Here is a 21,718-nt window from a genome sequence, read left to right as displayed (position 1 = left end):
GATATGGCTTGTTGATAGCATACTTGGGGTGTGATATAAACTTATTCCCACAGCAAGGGTCTTTGTTCCTCATCAAGAACCCCCCTAAGAAAAAAGACAGCAGAAGTCGGATTCAGGAATCTTTCCTGATATCTGGGAATTCTCCAGAACAGGATATTACTGAGTGGAATCTTTATTAAATAATTAGTATGCTCAACTTAATTGAAGATATCTGAAATCAACAGACTTGTTGCAAGTTTTCACTAACTGTGTGGTTTTGATGCTTTTAAGGTATTTTTAAATGTTATTAAAAGCATTTTGTAGCTTTTTTGGAGCTTAAATGTAATACTTTCTTGCTCCTGGTGCTAATGCATCCACCCAGCATGATAACTCACTCTGTAGGTGATTTAAACAGTGAATTATCATTTCAATTAGAGTGAAATTTATGATGATCTCTTGTAAGGAAGTTTGACCAACACTAACTTATGCATTTTTGCCACACTTAAAAGGTTCGGATCATGAAATAATAATAGATTAAATTAAAACAAATACAGAACGTAGTTCAAATATAAAAAGGCAGGTAAATACTTTTTCATAGCTGTGTATACATCTTTATTTGGGATAATGTTGAAACAACATGTCTTTCTGTTGTTCCTCTTATTCTTTTTCCAGTTGACTTAAGTTTGTAAAAAATGGATACAGTATTTTATTATAAATGTTATTTTGGAAGACTGCAATCAATATTTGAGTAGGGCTGCCAGTGGAACTGCTGGAACAGTTCAATACATAAATTAAATTTCAATCCAATTAAGTTTAAACAAATTATGACTTTTTAAACAAACCACTAACATAAAAACAGATTTTTAGAATTACTTTAGAATTAAAGTATGAAGACAACAAAATATGCAATAGTCTAACGTTTTTATTTTCTTCTCAAGTCATGAAACTTTCCATTGAGTGCATCCAGGGCAGAGGCCTTGAGGTGCTCTGAGCTCCAGGCACATGAACTGGGTTTTTTATGTAACAGTATGAATCACTTTATGATTATTTAGTAGCTTCAATTATTCATTATGATTCATATTGACTTTGCTACGCTTTTGAAATAAAAATCATTTTTATGTAATGATTAGTAATGTCAGGCCCAGAATGTTATGTTTTATAACTGAATGTAGTTTTGAGGTGTTATTGTTTAAATATTTCAAGGACTTTTGAGAAATGTTCTGAGGGCAGTATTGTGTTTTCCAGGCACATAACATCGTTTTATAGCACAATAAAGTATGTTAACTAAAGTCATTACAGAAATGCTGTTTATATCAAATATGACTTAAAGAAATGGTACTTTGCAATTTAAAATTGAAATTGGCCTCTGTCTCTTTAAGAAGCTCCTGCGATTTCTGAAAGTTCGCCTTCTGGGAAATTATCACAACATGGCTCCTTTATTAACCCTTTAACAACATTTTTACCAGTGCTACACTGAGATGTAGCTTCTATAATGAGGTCAGCAGACAGGCAGGTAATTGCTGCAGGCTAGTCTGAAGGAGCTGAGTGGAGGAGGGCTGCTCTGTGAGGCAGAAGCTCTGAAGCTTGGGAACTGAACGTAAGAGGAGGGGGAGCTTCATCCTCAAAGGCGGAGCTAGATCCAGCCAGGCATTTTGCACAGCTGAATGGTTGCCATGCAGATTAAAGGTTTCTCAAACAAATGTGAAAGAATCAAAGCAACACTTCAGGTATGGTTTTGTTGAGGGAATAACATTATAAGATGTAAAGCTAAAAATAATTGATTTTGCTTAATCCTGTCCCTTTAATGCTTTACTCAGGAATATTTTTAATGTCCTCCTACATTAATTTTAAAGTGGTGATGGCTGTAAGCATCCGACCAACAGACATAGCAGCCCCCATTTCACTGACCCAAAGACAGGCGCCTTGTGGGGCATTCTGAGACAGAACAGGCCAGCAGCAGCTGCCAGCACAGCCTCAGAGCCTCAGAAAGCCATTTGAAAAGCTACGTGAGCGATTGATGACAGAAGTCAATTATCACCTTGTGAATGTGTGGCGGCCTGCGGTGCAGGGCGAGCATCGCACACAAACCACCTCAGACTAACTAACACAGCTGTGGACACCAGAGCAGCCAGACCGGAAAAACTCTGGTCAAAGAGCACATTGCAGACTGATGTTACCGCCTGATGCTCATCAAGTACAGAAACAACACTGGACTGTAGCAGAAATTCTATAGACAAAAAAATATATCTATCCTGTTCCTTTTTTTAAAAAACAACAACAAAAAAAAGCATTTCCTTGACTTCTTTCTTGACAAAAATGTTTCAACAATGGAGCCATACTGTTATGCAGCATGGTGTTTTTCTCTTGCTCTAATAGGCTGAGGAGATTTATCCAAACCAAACCACGACGGTACCTAGCCTCTCAGTCGAAAAAAAAAAAAAACTGTGTTGAAGGAAATACACTAATGGTAAAAGGATTTAGAAGGGGAAGAGGACAGCAAAGCAGGAGAAACTGTTGTGTCAATTTATTTTTTCTAGACTGAACTGTCAGCCTGCAGTAAAAGGCTTTGGCCTGGAATAGCTGTTTCTCGGTTTAGTTGTTTGCAGACATAATTTGTTTTATGACCAAAATCTTGTTTGGATGCTGTGGAACCAGTAAATAAAGAAACTGTTTCAATCAATGCCAACGATATGACCCATATGCCTATTCCAGTGACAGTTTCAGGTTTGCTTAATACTGAAGTGATCAAATATTTCAGTGCAGATAACTCTTTTGTCCATATTTTAATGTAGTTTATGAGGTTGTTGTTCCTCCTTAAAACACTTCGACTGACACTACAATAAAGACGGAAACAGTGATCGAGTTATTTAGCTTTCCTGCAAGTACATTTTCTAGGTTGTTTTGTATTTTTACTTTTTCAGCACCGAAATGGAAAAACACAACAGGACCTTGAAAGTGCTTTATGATTCTTTGTGCTTCAAAAGAGAAAGAGCAAGAAATCAGCTGGCGACAGGCAGATGAAATACTCAAACTGACAACTCAAAGTTAGACATTTTAAGTAACGGGGAAGTGTTAAAGAAAAAGGAGAAAGGATACACAAAGAGATGTAAAATAGTTTCAAGAAAACCAGTTTTTATAACATATCAAGCTCTAGATGGAGTTTATTCAGGCTGTGAGAAAAAAACAAGACTTTCAATGGGTAACAGGAAGGCTGAATGGAGAACAACAAAGTTGTCCTGATTCAGTTGTTTCAGATTCTACTTTGGACTGAGGTTGTCTTGTATTAACTTGTATCATGTACTTTTCGATGGTAGATTTGTTATTGTTATATATGATTAATGTTTTTTTCTCTCTTTCTGCAGGTGTAGAAGCAGACTTCAAGGGTGTTGAATTATCTCCTCTTCTCTTCATCTCTTTCTTTCCCTTTAAACATTTTCCCCTGCACATCTTCCTTTATTTTCCATCTCTGTAGCCATAACATTTGATATAAACAGAGCTTTTTCTAAAAATGTTTCACATATATGTATAAAGTGGAGCATCATGGCGAAAGCTGTGATGCTCCAATTATGAAGGTAAATCTGTTGAGCTTCACTTTGACTTTCAAGTATCAGCTGTGAGTGTTACCTGCCAAACAGCAAAGTACAAAATCTGCTCCGTTTTATCAGTTTTAAACATCTGTCTTACTGTTTCTTTAATGCTAGCCATGCTAACAGCACCAATCATTTACATGAGATGCTAGCCTCATTGGGACTCATTTTAAAGTTCACTGGATTCTCCTTGCAGTTGTATTTGTGTTTTGTCTCACATGGTTAACGCTCAGGTGTGGGGTTCTTGCTTACCGTTGACCTCCTGAGCTCCTGCATCAGTGAAAAGCATGCTCATCACCTCTTCAAAGTTGCACCCGGGCTCGGACACGTGGCTGTCCTCGCCTACGTGGTGCAACATTCTCTTGAGGACGTCGTCCAGGGAGGCGGCTGTCTCATCCAACAATATGCTAGCCCTCGCCAGGAAGCCATCCAAGTCCCGGTGTGCCCGAACCTCCTCCTCGAAGTTCATGAGCTTCACATACTGTGGAGGAAATTGGGTCGTTTAAATGCTGCCTTAAAACCACGGTCAACGATTACGTGTGGAATTTCTACAAAGTAAAACTCAACAGCAAAAAACAAAACAAAAAACAGAACGGACCTCATAAAAAATAAGTTGATCCTTTAGTAAAATTTGGAGTTCTCAGAGCATGAACATATTCTAGGAGTAGAAATACTATTGACATAAATGACAAAACTATCTGTTGATGTAACTTCAGTATTTGACTCTAATTTTCAAAAATTAAACATAAAATTATTTTTATTTTCAACACACTGATTCCTAGATGTCCCTCTTAACTGGATATTAGTCCCAACCCTTCTGCTGATGGAGTCTTTACAAAAAATCTAAGGACACATTCAAAATTACATGAAAAATTTCAGCTAAGCAAGAAACAGAGGCAAGGAAGTGGTAAATTCATAGATTCTTCCTCTAAAACACGAGATGTTCTTAAGTCAATTTATTCCACCTTTCGTTAATAAAATTAAACTTTAAACAGATGGATTTTTATCTCTTCACAGTTTATCATAAAGTCGCTCCCTCATTCACCTTCATCACAAAATTATTTACGTAAACTAAAACATAGTTAAACTCCAGTTAATGTCATTCAATGGCGATTTTAAGTCGTTACTTTAACAGAATGACAGTTTTTCATCAAAATGTTAAACCTCCACACAAATAAAAAAAAACAACTATAAATGTCTGTTTATAGTAATAATCCACATCCGCCCCTAAACCGGCTGAACATTGATAAGAATCGTTTCATTCTTCCGAGATGGATTGGGATTGTAGGAGTGCAGAATAACATGCAGATGGGTGAATGAACAGAAGGACGAGAGCAGCTCGATTAAAAGCCCAGACACTCTGCAGACCCCAGCTCCATTGATTGTGGGGTTGACAGAAATTCTAAAGAAAAGTGGAGCTCCTGCTGTTCTTTTTAAAATAAGACAAGCATGAAAAAGGAAAGTCTATAGTTTGCTGAGTTATTTCGCTAAAAACTTTAAGAACAGAAATATGTTTTTTAAATGGCGCTTTGGTTATTTTTCAGGTCACTGAAGTCATTTAAGGCTTTAGGAATAAATTCACCTGAGTTTACTTTTAGATCCTGTTTGTTTATGTCTGTTCATCTGCAGAATTATGTTAAATATCAGCCTTAAAGCAGCAGTATGGAACTTTTATCAACATTTTTTAAAACAAATTTGTTGAAACTGTTAAAATGTCATGAGAGTATGGTATGAAACAAATCAGTAAAAAAAAATAAATCGAGTTCCACTGCCTTCTCCCAGTACTATCTAGAAACAACCAATCAGAGCCAGGAGGCGGGTCTTAGCGCTGCCAATCAGCGCTGCCCATTTGTTCCCTAACAGCAGAGTTTGTTGTGAATGATGGCATGGTCAGCAATGATGGCAAATAAACAGTTTTCCTGTAATGTTAAGTTGTTCAGTGGGGAGTCTAACTGTTCAATGTATGTATGTGTATTTTTAATATTACTAAAATGGCAAAAGTGTATATATATATATATATATATATATATATATATATATATATATATATATATATATATATATATATATATATATATATATATATCATCAATAGCTCATTTCACAGCGCGTTCATGAGCTTGATGGACAGAGTTAAGACTCTCCTCCTTGCTCTGATTGGTTGCTTTTGGTTGGGAGCTGTGCAGATCGCAATAGCAGCACAGGGAAGAGGTGGAGAAAATCTTTTTTTCCCCACTTATCTGTTTCCTACAGATAACTGTGTCAACATGGTGACAGTTTTAGCAAATATGTAAAAGACATTTTACATATTTGTTAAAATATGTAAAAAAATGTTTCAACATTTCGTAAACATTTTTAAGGCTGCTTACTGCAGCTTTAAACCAGATAGGAGCCATATTTTTGTCCAAATCTTCCAGAAGATTTAAAGGGACAGTCTTATGTGTTCTTCAGGTACAACTTAGTAACTATTTTACCTACAATTGTAAAAAAAAAAAAAAAAAAAAAAAAAAAAAAAAACACACATTTCAAATATGACTTAACATTTGAAATTTTAATGAAGGAGTGATATTATGACATGACATACAGGTAAACAAAAATGTTGATTTAACATAGCACTGTCACTTTACGAAGTTCAATTTAATTTTATTTAAGAAACATTTTTGGTCCAACTGAACAAAATCACATATTTCAAATCTGTTTGAATTAAAATTAACCTTTGGACGCAAACATCCACGTACATAAACATGCAATTACCAAGTTTATTCTGACCACTTTAAATAGGGCAACGTGTATCACAGTTCTAGAGATAATGTGTGGTTGTTGCCATGTGAGGCTGATTAAAGGGGGGAAAACAGAAGGAGAGAGCAAACACACAGAACTGTGGCACAGAATGCAGGGATTAGTAAAAAGGACCAGGCAAGCTGTTGGCGCTGCAAACTGAAATCACTGACAGCCTTGTAATGGAGAAGTATCATGACACGCTCGCTCGCCACTTTAAGCTGTGTTTTGTCTGAAGTGTGACATAATCAAACGTATGTTTGATTACGCAAAGAAGTCTGTGACGTACTTGGGCGTGGCAACAAAACTAATCTGAATTTCGTCCGACTCAGGGGAAGAAAGGCAATGCATATTTTCATTCGTAGAATCAGAAGTGCATCTCGCGGCATGAATAAAAAGCTGAAAAAAAATTATGTGTCTACAGTTTTGGCACATCACACGGTGTAAGCCCACTGGAATGATTTGTTTTAGCAACCTCGAGGGATGAGAGCGGGGTAAAACACGAGAAGAAGCAAGTCACGGAAGAGATCGAGAGAATAAATTTTCCTCATCTTCCCAAAAAGTGAGGCAGCATACAATTGTAGGAAAGGTCACGCCATGCCAGTGATAGAAAAGTGGTTTGAATTCAGCAGAAATGATGAGGAACCCATGTTTCAGCGCCCAGAGTCAATTCTTGGATAGACTGTGCATATATATTTAGCAATCCACTCACATATTCATCAAGGAATTATTTGAATTTTAAACAGCAATGTCTCCAAATGTTAGAGTGCAGCGAGGCAGCTTCTTGTTCCCACTGGACATCGAAAGTGATAATGCATAAACACACTCACTGAACGATTCCCAAATGATTCCAATTTTTTTTCTTTTTTTTTTAGCACTGACCTTCACTGTGCCAATTTTGGTGAGTTCCAGTTCCTCTCTATGGGCTTGATGGTTAAAAAAGAGCCAACGTACAATAAAAAATACAAATATTGCTCCTATTTTCTGTTCATCTCTGGTGTAAATAAAGTTGCTAAACATTTGCGGCTCAGTTCCTTATATGAATATCGTCAAAGATTTTTGATCCCCATGTCAACTGCGTATGTATGTTTGCTTACCCGTCTTGATGTGTTGAGGAGGACACAGCCAGAGTCATCGGCATCTAAAGACAAAATGAAAAACAAACAAAAAAACACTTAAAAAGCAAAGTATTTATTTCTAATTTTCTCCATTTCTAGACAATCAACAGGTGGTACTTGTTTACTATAAATTACCGTAAAAGGTTTTTTAATCGGGGTAAAAATACTTGTTAAACATTTAGCAGATTGGTTCATTTTTTGTTGACGTAGGTAACAAACTTATTTGGATTTTTATCTCCAGGTGGGGTGGGGGTAGGGTGCCTAGTTTTTTGGTTTTACATATTGCACTACATTTGACTTCTATATGAGGGGCTTTTAGTTTTATGTCACATAGCTGTGGTCATCCAACTCCTGGCTCTATAGAAGAGTGGTAACCAACTATTTATCACTGACAATAAAACAGCTTTGGCTCCCCAGACACAAGCCAAAGCTGCAAGACCAAAAATAAATAAAGAAATAAATAAAAAATTGAAAGCAGCAAAAAACTTTTTATATCACACAGGAGCAAAGCAAAGTTCGCAACTGCTTATGACTCCTTTGCTTCCCTGGAGAGGAAAGGTCTCTGCATTTCTGAATGTAGAATGAAAAACTGTGTTTTCAATTAAAGAAACGTCTTCAAAGATCAATAAACTACTTTACTCAATGGTTTAAACGCAATGAAATATTAATGGCATTTTTTTTGTGAGCTCCTTGTCAGTTTTTGTGACTATTATTTACCAGTAACAATATAACGCACATCCAACTCTGAGAGCTTTGTTTCTCCAACATCCAACCAAAGCTACACCTCTGCAGCCTGTTTTGGCCCAAAGGTCCTTGGCTAATGACGGCCAGTTTCACATTTTTTTTTTTTTTTTTACTACTTTCAAAATAATTTTTCAGTCAGATCTTTTTCTCCAGTTTCAATAATGCTTCAGTTACAAATATTTTGTCTATTTAACAAACTTTAAATAGACAAAAAGTCTATTTAGCTCCATACATGTCCCACATTCTCTTCACCAGACTCTGGATAATAAAAATTTCCCCTCAAGTGGATGAAAGAACACAATAAAATCCACATTGGCATTATTTATTAAGCAACAGTGAAGCAGAAGTGGAAAAGCCATCTGTGAAAAATCAGGAGCAACCTATGATTCAGTAGTTTGTAGCAACATTTCCTTAAAGTAATTATCTGCACAGCTTTAGTCTCTTATTTAATTATGGAAGAATTCTGACCATCATTATTTATGCAACATGACTTCATCCAATACCTGACCTAGTTTCAGCCAAAGTTTGCTCCCATTTGTGAAGTGAAAACTTTTGTATACAGAGGAGTTCCTAGACTTTATAAGTCTTTATTCTAAAAGTCTTGTGGTCTTGTGTTGGAATCACCACTAATAACGGTCTTTCACATTTTCCACATGTGAATACTCTTTCTCCCTGTAGTATAAAGTGCTTCAGATCGTTTGGAATGGATATTTTCCCCTCAACAGGTGCAGGGGCAGCAATATTTGTATTCTTACAGTCATTGCTTGTGTCTTTCCAGCTTAGTAGCATTGTTGCATTGCAGTCCTGAGTTTGAATCTGAGCCAGGGCCAATCTGCATGGAGTTCTCCCAATGCATACCCAGGTGTTCCCTGGGTACTCTGGCTTCCCACTACAGGTCAAATATTTGCATGTTGATCTCTCCATATTTTCCGGAATTAACATAGTGGATATAATTTTTTTGTGCGACTTCAGCTAAGTTCATACAACACACAAAAGCAACTCTGATACAATTTTTTGTGCAACCCATGTCTGACGTTTTCATGGCAGCCTGATCGGCCCAATTCTGATTTTTTCATCTCCCCAAACCCCCCCAAATAATCGGATCTGTGCCACTTCCATATGTGGAACAAAATCAGTTACATATCCAGTAGTTCTCAGTGCCTGCAGTCTGAAAGGTCACCACACAGGTCATAATTCTGCACCAGAAGAAGCCAGACGCAGTAAATCCAGATGTAAACAATGGCTGAAAATGATAAATATGAAATTATGGAAGATGTCGTGTCATTTAAGAGCATCACATCACAATCCCACCACTCTTAGCTCTGACTATACATCCAGACTTCTCTACAGAAGTTGCTCCACAAAACATTGTTGCTATTAATTGTTTTCCTTTTATAAGCTTCCTTTTTCTTCTCATAATTTTCTGACAATGCTGTTGACTCTAAATAACTTTGAAGCCAATCCATAGATGGTGGTTACTATTATTAGTAAAAGTGCAATGATGTTATTGATCCTCTTCTACACAATCTGGCTGCTTTGGCGTCTTGAATCGTTCACACACAGTTCTGATTGCCATTGTATTTAATTAGTCATTTCAGCAAAACAACTTGAATTGAGCGTGAAGTTTGCACCATATGAACGTAGCCTTAGTGTTGGTCTTTGATAGACTGGTAATCTGTCCAGGATGTACCATCCCTGAAGAACGTAAACGGTGGACTAGATCTTTTTGTAGGCTTCCCATCATCAAAAAAGTTAAAAGAAGTTATACTTCTAATAACCAAGAAATGAAATGGATTTATTTAGGACCTTTCTAGTCATACCTTCCCACTTAAAGAACTTCACATTTGAGTCAAATTGCACTCTCAAACACACACGCCATCATTCACCAATATGCAGAAAATACAAAGAGGTAGGCAACCTGGATTCAAGTGCCTTGCCATGCGGCACATCGGCAGGACTCCACCCCACAATCCCCTGGTTAAAGGACACCTACTCTACCCGCTGAGCCATAGTCATACCTAAAATCCAGAGATTTATGTCAGAGAAAACAATGAGGAAGACTTAAAAGATGACCTGAGGCACGAAAACTTCTCAAAATAAGCTGAGTTTTTCTAAGCCTTTTTTCTTTTGGCTCAAGTTAATGTTTTATGCAAATCTAGTCATAGAAAGCCCCTTCTGCATTTGCATTAAAGAGCATTTCCCTGAAAATCAACGTTTAGTCATTCCAGTAATAAATCAAAAAGTATAAGAACCAATGAGTGAGCCAGCAAAAGAAAAGGAAAAAGAGAGAGAGAGAGAAAGAGAGAGAAAGAGAGAGAAAGAGACCCCTTTTTCTAATGGGGATGAAAATGTCAAGAGGCAAGTTTCTAAACGCTCTCACTGAACAGAGATTGGACTTTATCCACTGATAAGACTCTAATGCACATCTCTATAGAGTCAAGGCAAGTCCAAAGATAAAGTACAAACGGCTTGATTTTTCTCGGTGTTAAAAAAAATGAAAGAAAAGAAACCTTTTATCTTGGAAAACAATACAGAGACAAAGCGAGGGAGCTAGGTTTTCAGCATAATTCAAGTCTCCTTAACTAGGCCGCCGACTCTCATAAAACAATCTTCTGTCACATAACGCAGTTACTGACATTTGCTGAGGGGAGGAAGTTATCGGGTTACCATGGGGTTTCCTCCTCTATGCCATGTGATGTTCTGCAGGCTCGACGTGGAAATCAATCGGAGGGAAACTCCTCCCGAGTTATACCCCCTGTCCCCCATCCAGATTAAACAGGGAAATAAACCTCAGCGAAGCCCGAGGATATATTATCAATAACCCAGGTGACAAGTGAACATGTCTGAGCTTAAGTTTAACAGAAAATGATAGCGGGCTTTGATAGTCGCAATGAACACCTTCCCGAGATAAGACTGCAGGCAGTGGAATGGGGGGGAAAAGAGAGACCCCAACCGCTGCCATTCAGTGATGAAACAGTGGCAGGGGCCACGTGCTGTGTGCAGTGGATTTTGTTCATCAAAGCCTTACAATCAAAAAAAAAAAAAAAAAAAAAAAAAAAAAAAGCACACAGCAGGGCTGATCCTCTTCCAGTTGGGGAGAGGGAGGAGTGAAGCTCTAATTGCCGTCAGGCGGCAGCCGCGGGGAGATAGTCATATATTCATATAAGATTACCTCATCCAAACGATCACCTCCGTCTAATGGTTTCTGTAGGACTCCACGTACCAAGTGGCTTAAAGTAATCCGGGAGAGGTTTTTTTGGAGGGGTGGGGTGTTCAGACATCAGAGAGGGAGAAGTGTTAACATGTGACACAGGCCGGTTTATTATTTGATCAAGGTGGCACTGAAACTGTTGGGTCGCGGTTGCTGTGTAATCTTAGTGTGGAGTGTCGTGTAATTATCTTCACACAGAGGCACAGGGAGGTGACTAAGAAGTGCTGATAGGATGCTCCTAACAGAGAAGTGTTGTGCAAGATGTGTTGGGCAGCTGGCTGGAACAGAAAGACTGGAATATTTCAGATTTTATAGCTGGTTTGATTGTACACTATACATATAGTTATGTGTAAATAATCATGTTCTAATGTTTACACAATGAAGACTTTGGGTAGAAGTCCTCATTGTGGACAATATCATGTGTTTTCCAGGAACAATGTGCAAAATTATAGCATAATCAAGTAACTATGTTGCCTTCAGTTATAAAAGTGCTACATATGCTTCGTAATTTAGCGCTTTGAAATTGGGCCTCTGTCTCTTTAAGGAACTTCTGCTCTTTCTGAAACTCCGACTTTCAGTAAGACATCAGAACATGGTTCCTCTATTGACCCTTTACCAACATTTTTATCAGTGTTGCGCTCAACTCCTCTAATGAGCTCAGCTAAGTTCCACCAGGTATTTGCTAATTGCTTCTGGCTAGTCTGAAGGAGCTGAGTGAAGAAGTTATGGGGGAAATTTGGAAGTTGTTGTTCCAAGGATGAGCTTTGCCCTCAAAGGTGGGGCTAGGTTCACCCAGGCGTTTTGTACAGCTGAACGGTTGCCACTGCAGATTAAAGGATTTCTCAAACTTTCATTTCAGAATCAAATCAAGAATCCATGTATGTTTTCGATGAGAACATATTATAATATGATGCAAAGCTCAAAAAAGATTTTATCTAACACTGCCCCTTTCATTGGTAGCTATGCTAAACAGCTTTCACAAAAGGCTCTGCTGAGGGAAACTAGCTGTAGAGCAGCAGAAAGCAACGGGGCAGGGATAAGACCCTTCTCTTGGCTCTAATTGGTTGTTTCTTACCATAAGTGGTGTATTTCTGCAGATGGCAGTTGGACAACAGCGAGGAGATAGAATAGAATGATTTTTTTCCACAGATTGTTTCATGTTATGTCGCAACATAGTGACAGTTTCAACAATTGTTTTTTTTTTAATATTGCTAAATACTGCAGCTTTTACACAAGAACTAAATAAAACTTGCAAAAAACATTTTTAAAACTGTAGTCTTTGCTTCTACTTACTCCTCTTGCTCTCAACTAAAAACTACCATTTGGATTCTTAGAGCTGTGAGAGCAAACTTTATTAAACGTAGGACACGTTTAACAACTAAACCATTAAGGGGATTTAAAAATAAGAAAAAACAGTCTCTAAAACCTCTAACCAGAAAAACTTGTAAAAACATTATTTTAAAAAAGACTACTAACTTCAACTTTTCCTAGATATTTCACTCATGTTATGTCAACTCAATTTAAAATCATTCCTGGCCACACAAATAGAAATCATGTTTCATTGTTTGCAACTCAATATGAGCTCATTGTTGTTAACCTTTTCCTTTCAAACTCAGCCTTCACATTCTCCACTGGGTGCAGGTCAGGAGCCCCTGCAGGCCAGTCCAGTTCACAGCAGCAAATTCTGCAATCAAAGTGACAATAAGCAGAAATGTTCCTACTGTTTTATGCTTCGTCATTTTCAAAACCCTGTCGTCTCTCACAAACACTCCATTTACACTTAAACATAATTTTCTCTGTAACTATTTGTTGTGTTGCCAGGCGTTTAGTGGAAGCCAGTATTCTTCAGTGGTTATTAATCTCCACATCAACACAAACGAATATTGTGTGTGGCAACTTTTATTGTCAATGCAGGGAAGAATTGCGACATCGTGCAGCTTGGTACTGAATACATCCTGGAGAGAAATCTACACACAACTTGCACAAACATAGGCAATATGTCACAATAACAAATATTGTTGGACAATAAATTTTCCCAGAAGTCATTGTGATGAACAATAAAATTATTTTAAGCTCATTTTCATTTAGTCAATAATGTAGTTTAGTTTGAAAAATTTTAATTATGTTAACTTAAAATTCACAAAAGAGATGAGTCCTACATCATCCATCAGAAAGGGATGATTTTTTTTTTTTCAAATGTTGATGTTATAATAATTTTTTCTATGTTTTCTACTACAAATGATCAAAGCTTCTCTGAAAATATGCCATGTTACTGTATTTTTGGCAATGTAATGTTTATTTTCTTATTTAAAAAAGGAACTGAATTATATGTTTATTTGCCTCTTTTGATGCATTTCTAAAATTGAATAATAAAAACAAATGAAAAATATGCAGAATTTTCCCATTTCTTTATTTGATTAATTGGCGAATCGTCACAATATTTGATAGATTAATTAATAACTAAAATAAGCATTAGTTTCAGCCCTTTTACCACTCTTAGTGTGTAATCACTCAATAATCCTTGTGGTTGATTATTAACATGGACTAACCATTTATTGTAAAGTTTGAAAAAAATAATATACTGGAAACCAAATCTCCAAAAATTAGATTTGAATAAATTTTAACACCAGCAGAAAGAAGGGTGGTAGGAAACAGAAAAATGTACTGGAAGTTATACTGGAGAATGAGAAGGCATCTTTTGTTCTCACTTTATAACTAAAGTATTTTATTTTCAACAGTATTGCTTTTCTAACTGGATGTGAGGAAAAAGTTCTGCTCAAACACACACACCTGCAGGGAACACATTCCAGGACTCATTTGTTAATGCAGAATAATGAAACAGATTAATATATGAAAAAACATAAAGGAATGCAAACAGCAGGGGGAAATCCAGGAACTCAAAACAAAGCCCACTAATCAGCATTCAGCCGCGCCGTCAGTGAATAACGCTGTGAAAATCTCCCAACAGGCTGTGATGGGCATAACAAACATCCTGCACCTGCAGTGGAGCTTTCCTCACAACTGACAACTTATTACAGTCACAAAAAGCCGATGGTTTCAACCACTGGATTGATTCCTGCAGTGTACTTTTATTAGATGTGCTTGGTGCACAGATTTAGTCTCATGCTGCTGCTGATGCTAACTCTAACTAGCATATTGAATGCATCCAGATGCTCCACATAGGGTAAGTGTGATAACCGCTGCACAAACTGTTAGATCATGAATGAAGCACAATTTGCAACACGTTTTGGAAATCTCATTACTGCGACACCAACACTAAAACAAATGAAACAAGAAAAACTGAAATAGGCAAAATTGGTAATTAATGGGGAAATACTATAAGTGGAGCTATATGTAGATCTATAAAACTAACTAAAACATACTGAAAAGATAGATGTGATATCTTTTGTTTTTGTGAATCTGTTTATTAGCTGTTCAAATTGATGTGAAATCGATTTTTAATTTCATACAAGCAGTTTACGTCAAACTACGATACTCCATGCTCCCTCCAGTCTGCGAAGTGGTGAGAAATGAGAGAAAACACCAGTCAGTTCAATAATAACTGAATCCATTTGAAAATGTTATCCTCTTTTGAGGAATTATTATCTAATCAATGTACATAATCACAATGCAGTATTTTGACCTTTTTGAATGCTTCACCTAAAATTTAAGCAAAACATGAAAAAACTAAAACTGCTACAAGAACTAATAAAAACTCAACTGAAGCTAAATATTTACCGAATAATGACTATTAAAAACCAGCAAACACACTAAAAACTAACCAAAACTAACTTCATTAGACAAACAAAAAGTCACAACAAAATAAAACTATAACAAAAAGCCCAAAACAATTAGAACACTGTTGCAGAATTCACTTATGACATTTCTGCAACAGTCTAGCTCTGACAACATGAAGTATGCTAAAAGATCTGAAAAAGTAACAAATGTTCCCAATCAAGATATCCAAGGAAAGATGAGAAACAAAGTCACAGATATCTATCAGACTGGAAATGTTTCAAGGCCCTTGAGTGAACCTGTAGGATCTGACAGAGAGGCGACCCGTCACAGGAGTGACCCGCTGGCCAGAACTGCTGATGACTCATCCAGGAGGTCACAGAAGGTCACATAACTGCATCCAGAGCACTGCAGGCGTCCGAGTTTAATTCTGTTTTGGGATTAATAAAATAGGTTTTCGACTGAATTGAGAAGAAAATTACCGACTCGGTTGTGGTCAGTGTTCATCATTCAAACATAAAAAAAAAAAAAAAAAAAAACAGAAAAGAAAAAGACTCTGAATCGTCTCCTAGAACTTTATCAAAAATGTCTGTGGACTGAGGAGAAAAAGTTGAACTTCTTGGAGGCAGTGTCCTGTAACTCAGCATTTCAGAAAAAGGAAAACCAAACGTGGTGGTGGCAGAGTGATGATGTGGGCTGCTTTCAGCAAAGCATCAATGTCTGAACTCAGCAGAACTAAAATCATTTAGGGAAGCTAAAATGAGGCTTTTGGGATGCCCCTCCTCCATCAGGCCTGAATTCACTGCAAGTCTTTTTTTATATGCTGGAAAATAATTACGTGTAATTAATCAGTGTTCAGCTGACAAATGTGTTATCCCTATTATTATCTGTCTTTAACTAAAATGAAGCTCTAATTTATCTGGTTTTTTTTTCAAAATATGTTTAGCTGCTTCATTCTACAGGGAGCCAAATCATTCAACACTCAATATAAATATATTTTCAATGGGGAGCTCATTTGGTCAGTCACAGCGTTCTTTCCGTCTCCCTCCAGGTTGGAGGATTAGATTTTGCGAAACCAATTTGCTCCACAGAAAAACAGAAAAAACTCTGTCCCCTCACTTGAATTAAAAATACCCTGAAATAAAAATAAAAGTAAATCTAAAGTCTATGAAATATGGAACAAAACTTTACAAAGTGTCACAAAATAAAACACTATTATAAAATAAACAGTGAAATAAATGCATAAATACATCTTGAAAATAGTCAATTCTGAAATAAACTCCAAATAATAATAATAATAACATTTTTTTACATTTATCTTTTAATTTTATGGGCTCATTTATTTATTAGATGGAATATTTCTAATTCATTTATAAATAACAGTATTTATTTATATATATTAAAAAGCTTTCCATATTATTTAGCCTTTAAAATAAGCACAATAAAAATTAATTTATACTAAATCAACTAACATTTTTTTGCTTTTCAAACTGCTTTTATCTTACTCCAGGTGGTTCCATCGACCTGAAAGTCTTGCCAAGTCGTGTCTAGTTCATTAATTATATTCCATTTTCTGTAGAAATCACCATCAGATCCTGTAGAACTAACTGACTGATGCCAACATGTCAGCAACAACATTAATCTATAAAGTAAAAGATCTGAGTTGTTTAAAAATCACAGAAGTGTGCCTTTCATCTTGACCGCTCCCAGGGTAGCCATTAGCATTAGCATCCAAAGCCCAGCTAATCCGGATTTATACTACATGAAGATGCCAAGAGAGTCATCTACAGCAGCTAAGACAGTAACTTGTAGCATTTTGATAAAATTCTGTTTTTAGGTGCTGTCGCCTCTCCTCTACAGCACTGACCTGGCCCAGGGCTGATCTGGTTGTCATAGAGGTGGATGTCTTCGCCGCAGGCGATCGGTAGGTCCTGTCCCTCCTCTCGGCACTCGCTGTCCTCCTCTTGCTCCGCCTCCCGCTGCTCTGGGGACACAACAGCAAAAGATTTGTGGTTACCAAACTCGTGCAGATTATCATTCACTATTAACTTTCACAGGTAATATTTAACAGCTTAATTGCACTGAATAAAGATACGATACAATTATGGTCTTGAGAAAAACCCTAGCTACAACAAAACCAGAGGGAAACTTAACTAATAAAGTTTTAGGGAGAACTTTAAAGATTTTTGTAGGGTCTGTGTCCACCAGAGCCAGCACATCTCATAAATGAACTAATCAGATGCTAAGGACATTAAATCTAACTGATAGGACAATAATCATTAAAGTCCACGGTCTAACCTGGACCCAAAGTAAAACTCAGAAGTCCAGGAATCTTCCAAATCAGGCAACAACAAAAAAAAGCACGTCATAATGCAGAATATGGTCATCCGTGCATATGATCTAGCAAATGTGGAATCCTGAGATTTCCAGCCATGTCCCCAGAAGCAGGAAAACACCAGATGTACAACTCATTTCTCTGTTTTTAGCTGTCATGTATGTACATGTTGTCACGGATATGTGCCCAAACTCTGCAGCAGGAGTTGAAGCTCCATTGAGAATAGAGGTTCTAGAAGTTTCATCAACACAAAGATAAGATTTTAACAACTTTTAAAGAGCACTATGAATGAAATTTAAAGCCTGTATCGAGAGTGAAATGTACAAAAGAAAATTGCAAACATCCATAATGGGTAAGTGTAACATTTATATATCTAGCTGGCCAGATGTCTCTGCATACAATACATGAGATTAAATAGTTCTGCCATACCAAAATGAAAACTTGTGGTTCATTTATTTAAAGTCAGCTTATTTTTAGATACATGAATTGAAGAAGTTTTACGGCGATGTGGACATTCTAAAAACAGCAAACCCTCCTCCCACCCACCCCACCACTAAATCCAAATATAAAAAGAAGGAACCGAAACATGCAGACTTGGTTCAGAAGCAGCACTTTAAGTGTACATTTTTACACAATATTCAGCTTAGTGTGCTTTTAATAAGACCAAGGAACACAGCAGTCGGGTTAGGAGACGCTTATGATGGAGCGACATGATTAAATAATATACCGAGATTTGAATAATCATCCCTTTATGCAAAAATGGGAATAAAACAGAAAAACTGAATAACTAAATCACAACTGGCCACCTAAACGGTCAGGAAGACAACAAGAAAACAAATCTGGCCTTTTTGGAAGAGGAGTTAAAGAAAGTCATAAGAACGAACACACAATGTCCACAGTGAAACATGGTGGCGGCAGCGTCATGATGTGGTGATTTTAAGCAGGGCAGAGATTATGGGAGGATGGATTAAGCTAATATAAAGGATAATCCTAGAGGAAAACATGTAAGAGTCTTTAGAGGTCAACATTTCTATTAAAAATGAGCAGTTATGTAAATTAGATACATAATTTCGAAGAATGTATTTTTCTCAGTAAAGCAAGGACAAGGGCATATTTCTTTTAATCTTCTCTTTATGGCTTTCTGTCTGAGGAAGATGTTTCGAATCGTTTCCTGGCAACAAGTTGATTAATGTTTTGGTGTTGGGGTCTGAGCTGCGGAAATCTGGAGAGTACTTTAGAGGTGTGGATGACTTCTGTCTGCCGTCTTGCTCATCTTCATCACACTGCTTGCATCAATCAGTAAGAACTGCCAAACATGGAGAACTCATGAACAACCTGCAGCTGAAGATGGGACATTGATTCAGGGCTGGAAAGGGGAAACTGTGCAGAAGCCATAGACTCAGACCTACGGGACGGCTGTTGCACTGCCGTCCCGTAGACACGTTGCAACATGACATCACATGCGTAAGATCCCGCTCTCAGCTCCCTGCTGGGAGGCAAAAAGCTGCTCGCTGACATTGACTCCCATGTGTTTTAGCTGATAATTTATCAAGATAACACCCTGACTCTTTAATGTAGGTGTGATGTATAAAAGAAATAGGGATGTCGTGCTTTGCTACTAATTGTCAACACTATGAAACTAGATAACAAGGTTCAAAGGAATCACATTTCACTGGTCAAGAAAAAGTTAAAAAAATAAATAAAAAACACGACGAGAGGCAAGGGTGTCAACTTGACTTTAACAACCATAACATGTAGATGTGCCGTGGAATTTGGTGTTTTTCAGTTCAGTTAAATAACAAGGCAACCCACACACCAACACTCAGAAACAGGTATTTAAATGAGCTAATCAGCCACCGAGGTGTTCAGGCGATCACTTATTAATAATCACCAACACATTAAGCCTGAAAACATCATTCTGAACTGGGCTGAATGTTCTGTTCTTTATTTGAATGTTCTGTCACTATATTTGAGTGTTTTCTGGTGTTGAATCCTGATACAATAGTGGAGCTGTTGACAGCCGGTTGCCATGGCAATTGGTCTGTGCATCGCAGACCCGACAAAGAGAGTGAGCAAAAAAGAACATGAATGTTTTTAAGTTGTTTTTCAATGGCTTTTATGCGTTACGTTCCCTATGGTGGGTGCGGTGCATTTCATTAATAATACCCTGAACTCCAGGTTCTTTTTTTGCTCTCCAGTGTTTGTGCATGCACAAAATTTCTGGATGTACAACAAAAATATAACATGTCTATAAGCTCCATCTGGAGGTCTGTAGCTGCTCTCTTCATGTCAAAACCAAATGGTTTACAGTCACAGGCAGGTTTTTTTTTTTGCACTTCAAGTAAGTGAAGCACTGTGTGAACTCACTGTGCAATGTGCTCAGCGTATCACCAACAGGTGGTAACTTGGTTTGTCATGTTTGGCACAAAGTAGGTGTTGCAGTGCATTCTGGGTTATGTCGTTTAATTGGTAAGGAAATTCCTAACAAGGCACTTTACTTGTAAAGCACATATCAGGACAGGGGTGATTCAAAGTGCTTGAATGTAAAACGGCAAACAAGCAAAAACATTACATTGCAAAATAAGCAAATTGCACTTTGCTTATTTTATTCCAGCTGTTGTGAGTCTAAGGCATCTCTAAACAAGCAGGTTTTTAGTTCTAAATATGTTTCAACTTGATTGCAGCTTTCTGGGTGTTTGTTCTGGGTGTTTGTTCCAGATTAGAGGAGCATAAAAAGGTGAGTCCTGCTTCTCATCGTTTGGTTCTGGGGATGTAGACTGAAAACAGAAGACTTGAGGGGTCTGGAAGGTTGATACAACATGTATTAAGGTGCAAAGCCATTCAGTGATTTATACACCAACAATAAATTTTACAGTCTATTCCATCAGTGGAAAGACTTTAGAACTGGGTAAAATGCTCCATCTTCCAGGTTTTAGTCAGAATGCCAGCAGCAGCGGTCTGATTTTTACCTGTAAAGATACTGTTGCCATAATCAATGCAACGACTTTGTAACTGTCTTTATGTGTCTCTGAAGGTTCAGATCAGAGTTTATCACTCATCCAGATTGCTGCTATTTAGCTGTAATAACTCGACTGATCCTCTTTTGGCCCAAACATAATAACTTCAGTCTGTTCAGGGTTTGAATGGATTCATGGTCACCTGGTGACATCGTAATGTACAGCTGTGCATCATCTGCGTCGTAATGGCAACTACTTTTATTACTTGTTGTAATATGAGCTGGGGAGGGGGCAGGTTGAAATTAAATGAGAGGCCCCAGGATGGAACCCTGGGTGTCATTAATAACACACCTATGGAATTATCTTAGAAAATAAAACAATGCATCTCAGTCTGGACGGGGCCCAGCGGACCTGAGCTTGACAAAAATAAAAAATAAAAAATCCAGTTGGGAAATGATGTCAGCACATGAAAATTGATGTTCAGAGAAAAAAAAAAAAAAAAAAAACATTTGTCTCCAGAAATCCAAAAATAGTTATGACAGTGAGAGATAGTCTTACAAAGTATTGACTCAGAGGCCGAGTGCAGAAGCATGCCACGCTTTTCAGATATTTGTTTAAAAAAAAAAAAAAAGATAAAAATAAAGTATTATTTGCCTTCCGCTACACTGGCTTGTATTACTCCATTAGACTAAAAAATGTGATTAGATTTGTGTTTGTAACGTAACAAAATATGAAAAAATATGAGGTAGAAATCCTTTGGCGATGTACTTTACACTTTATTTCCATTATGAAGCTGAGTTTAAAAAAAAAAGAAAAATACAAATTGAGATGTAAAGTCGACGTTCTTAGAAATCAGTGATCCAGTGGGGAAGAACAAAGACAAACTGTAGATACAGAAAAGAAATGTGAAAATGAAGCCAGTTTACAGAAAAAATGTGACTTTTTGTGGTTGGTTATGTCCCACAAAAAAATAAAAATAGTCAGGCTTTTTTTTGGGGGGTGTCTAGCGTTCAGGTATTTCGTCTGGCAGAGAATTTGAGATGACTCGCCCTGCAGCCGTTTTGTGTGAGTCATCCCAATATCTCCTCGTGACACAGGAGCCTTAAATCAAATCCTACAGTAACTACCGGGTTCCCAAATATCAGCCGGCCATCGTCGTGATGTGACGGTAACAATCTCATACTTGTGCTCTTTATCTGCTGACCTCATCTGTGAGAAGGCACCAATTTCAGTGTATTTAGTTTGTCTTGCATCAGGACGATCCCTCAGCGTTG

The 21,718-nt window shown here is 37.3% G+C and overlaps 1 protein-coding gene across 2 annotated transcripts in view; it reads right to left on the bottom strand.

Annotated features, from left to right (window-relative positions):
* Window positions 1-21,718, bottom strand: part of slc4a11 (solute carrier family 4 member 11) — a 111,799-nt gene that overhangs the window by 59,762 nt on the left and 30,319 nt on the right. For both annotated transcript variants that reach the window (XM_055057137.1, XM_055057138.1), the window contains exons 3-5: window positions 17,020-17,136; window positions 7,442-7,485; window positions 3,819-4,047 (exon numbers count right to left, since the gene is read on the bottom strand). In XM_055057137.1, the coding sequence (XP_054913112.1) occupies window positions 3,819-4,047; window positions 7,442-7,485; window positions 17,020-17,136 (390 nt within the window). The remainder of the gene's footprint in view (window positions 1-3,818; window positions 4,048-7,441; window positions 7,486-17,019; window positions 17,137-21,718) is intronic.

This window comes from Poeciliopsis prolifica, unplaced genomic scaffold (assembly GCF_027474105.1).
Source record: "Poeciliopsis prolifica strain line A6 unplaced genomic scaffold, Auburn_PproV2 SCAFFOLD047, whole genome shotgun sequence".
Taxonomy (NCBI): Eukaryota; Metazoa; Chordata; class Actinopteri; order Cyprinodontiformes; family Poeciliidae; genus Poeciliopsis; species Poeciliopsis prolifica.
The sequence above is the reverse complement of the archived record's forward strand: the minus strand, read 5'-3'. Positions and strand labels throughout refer to the sequence as shown.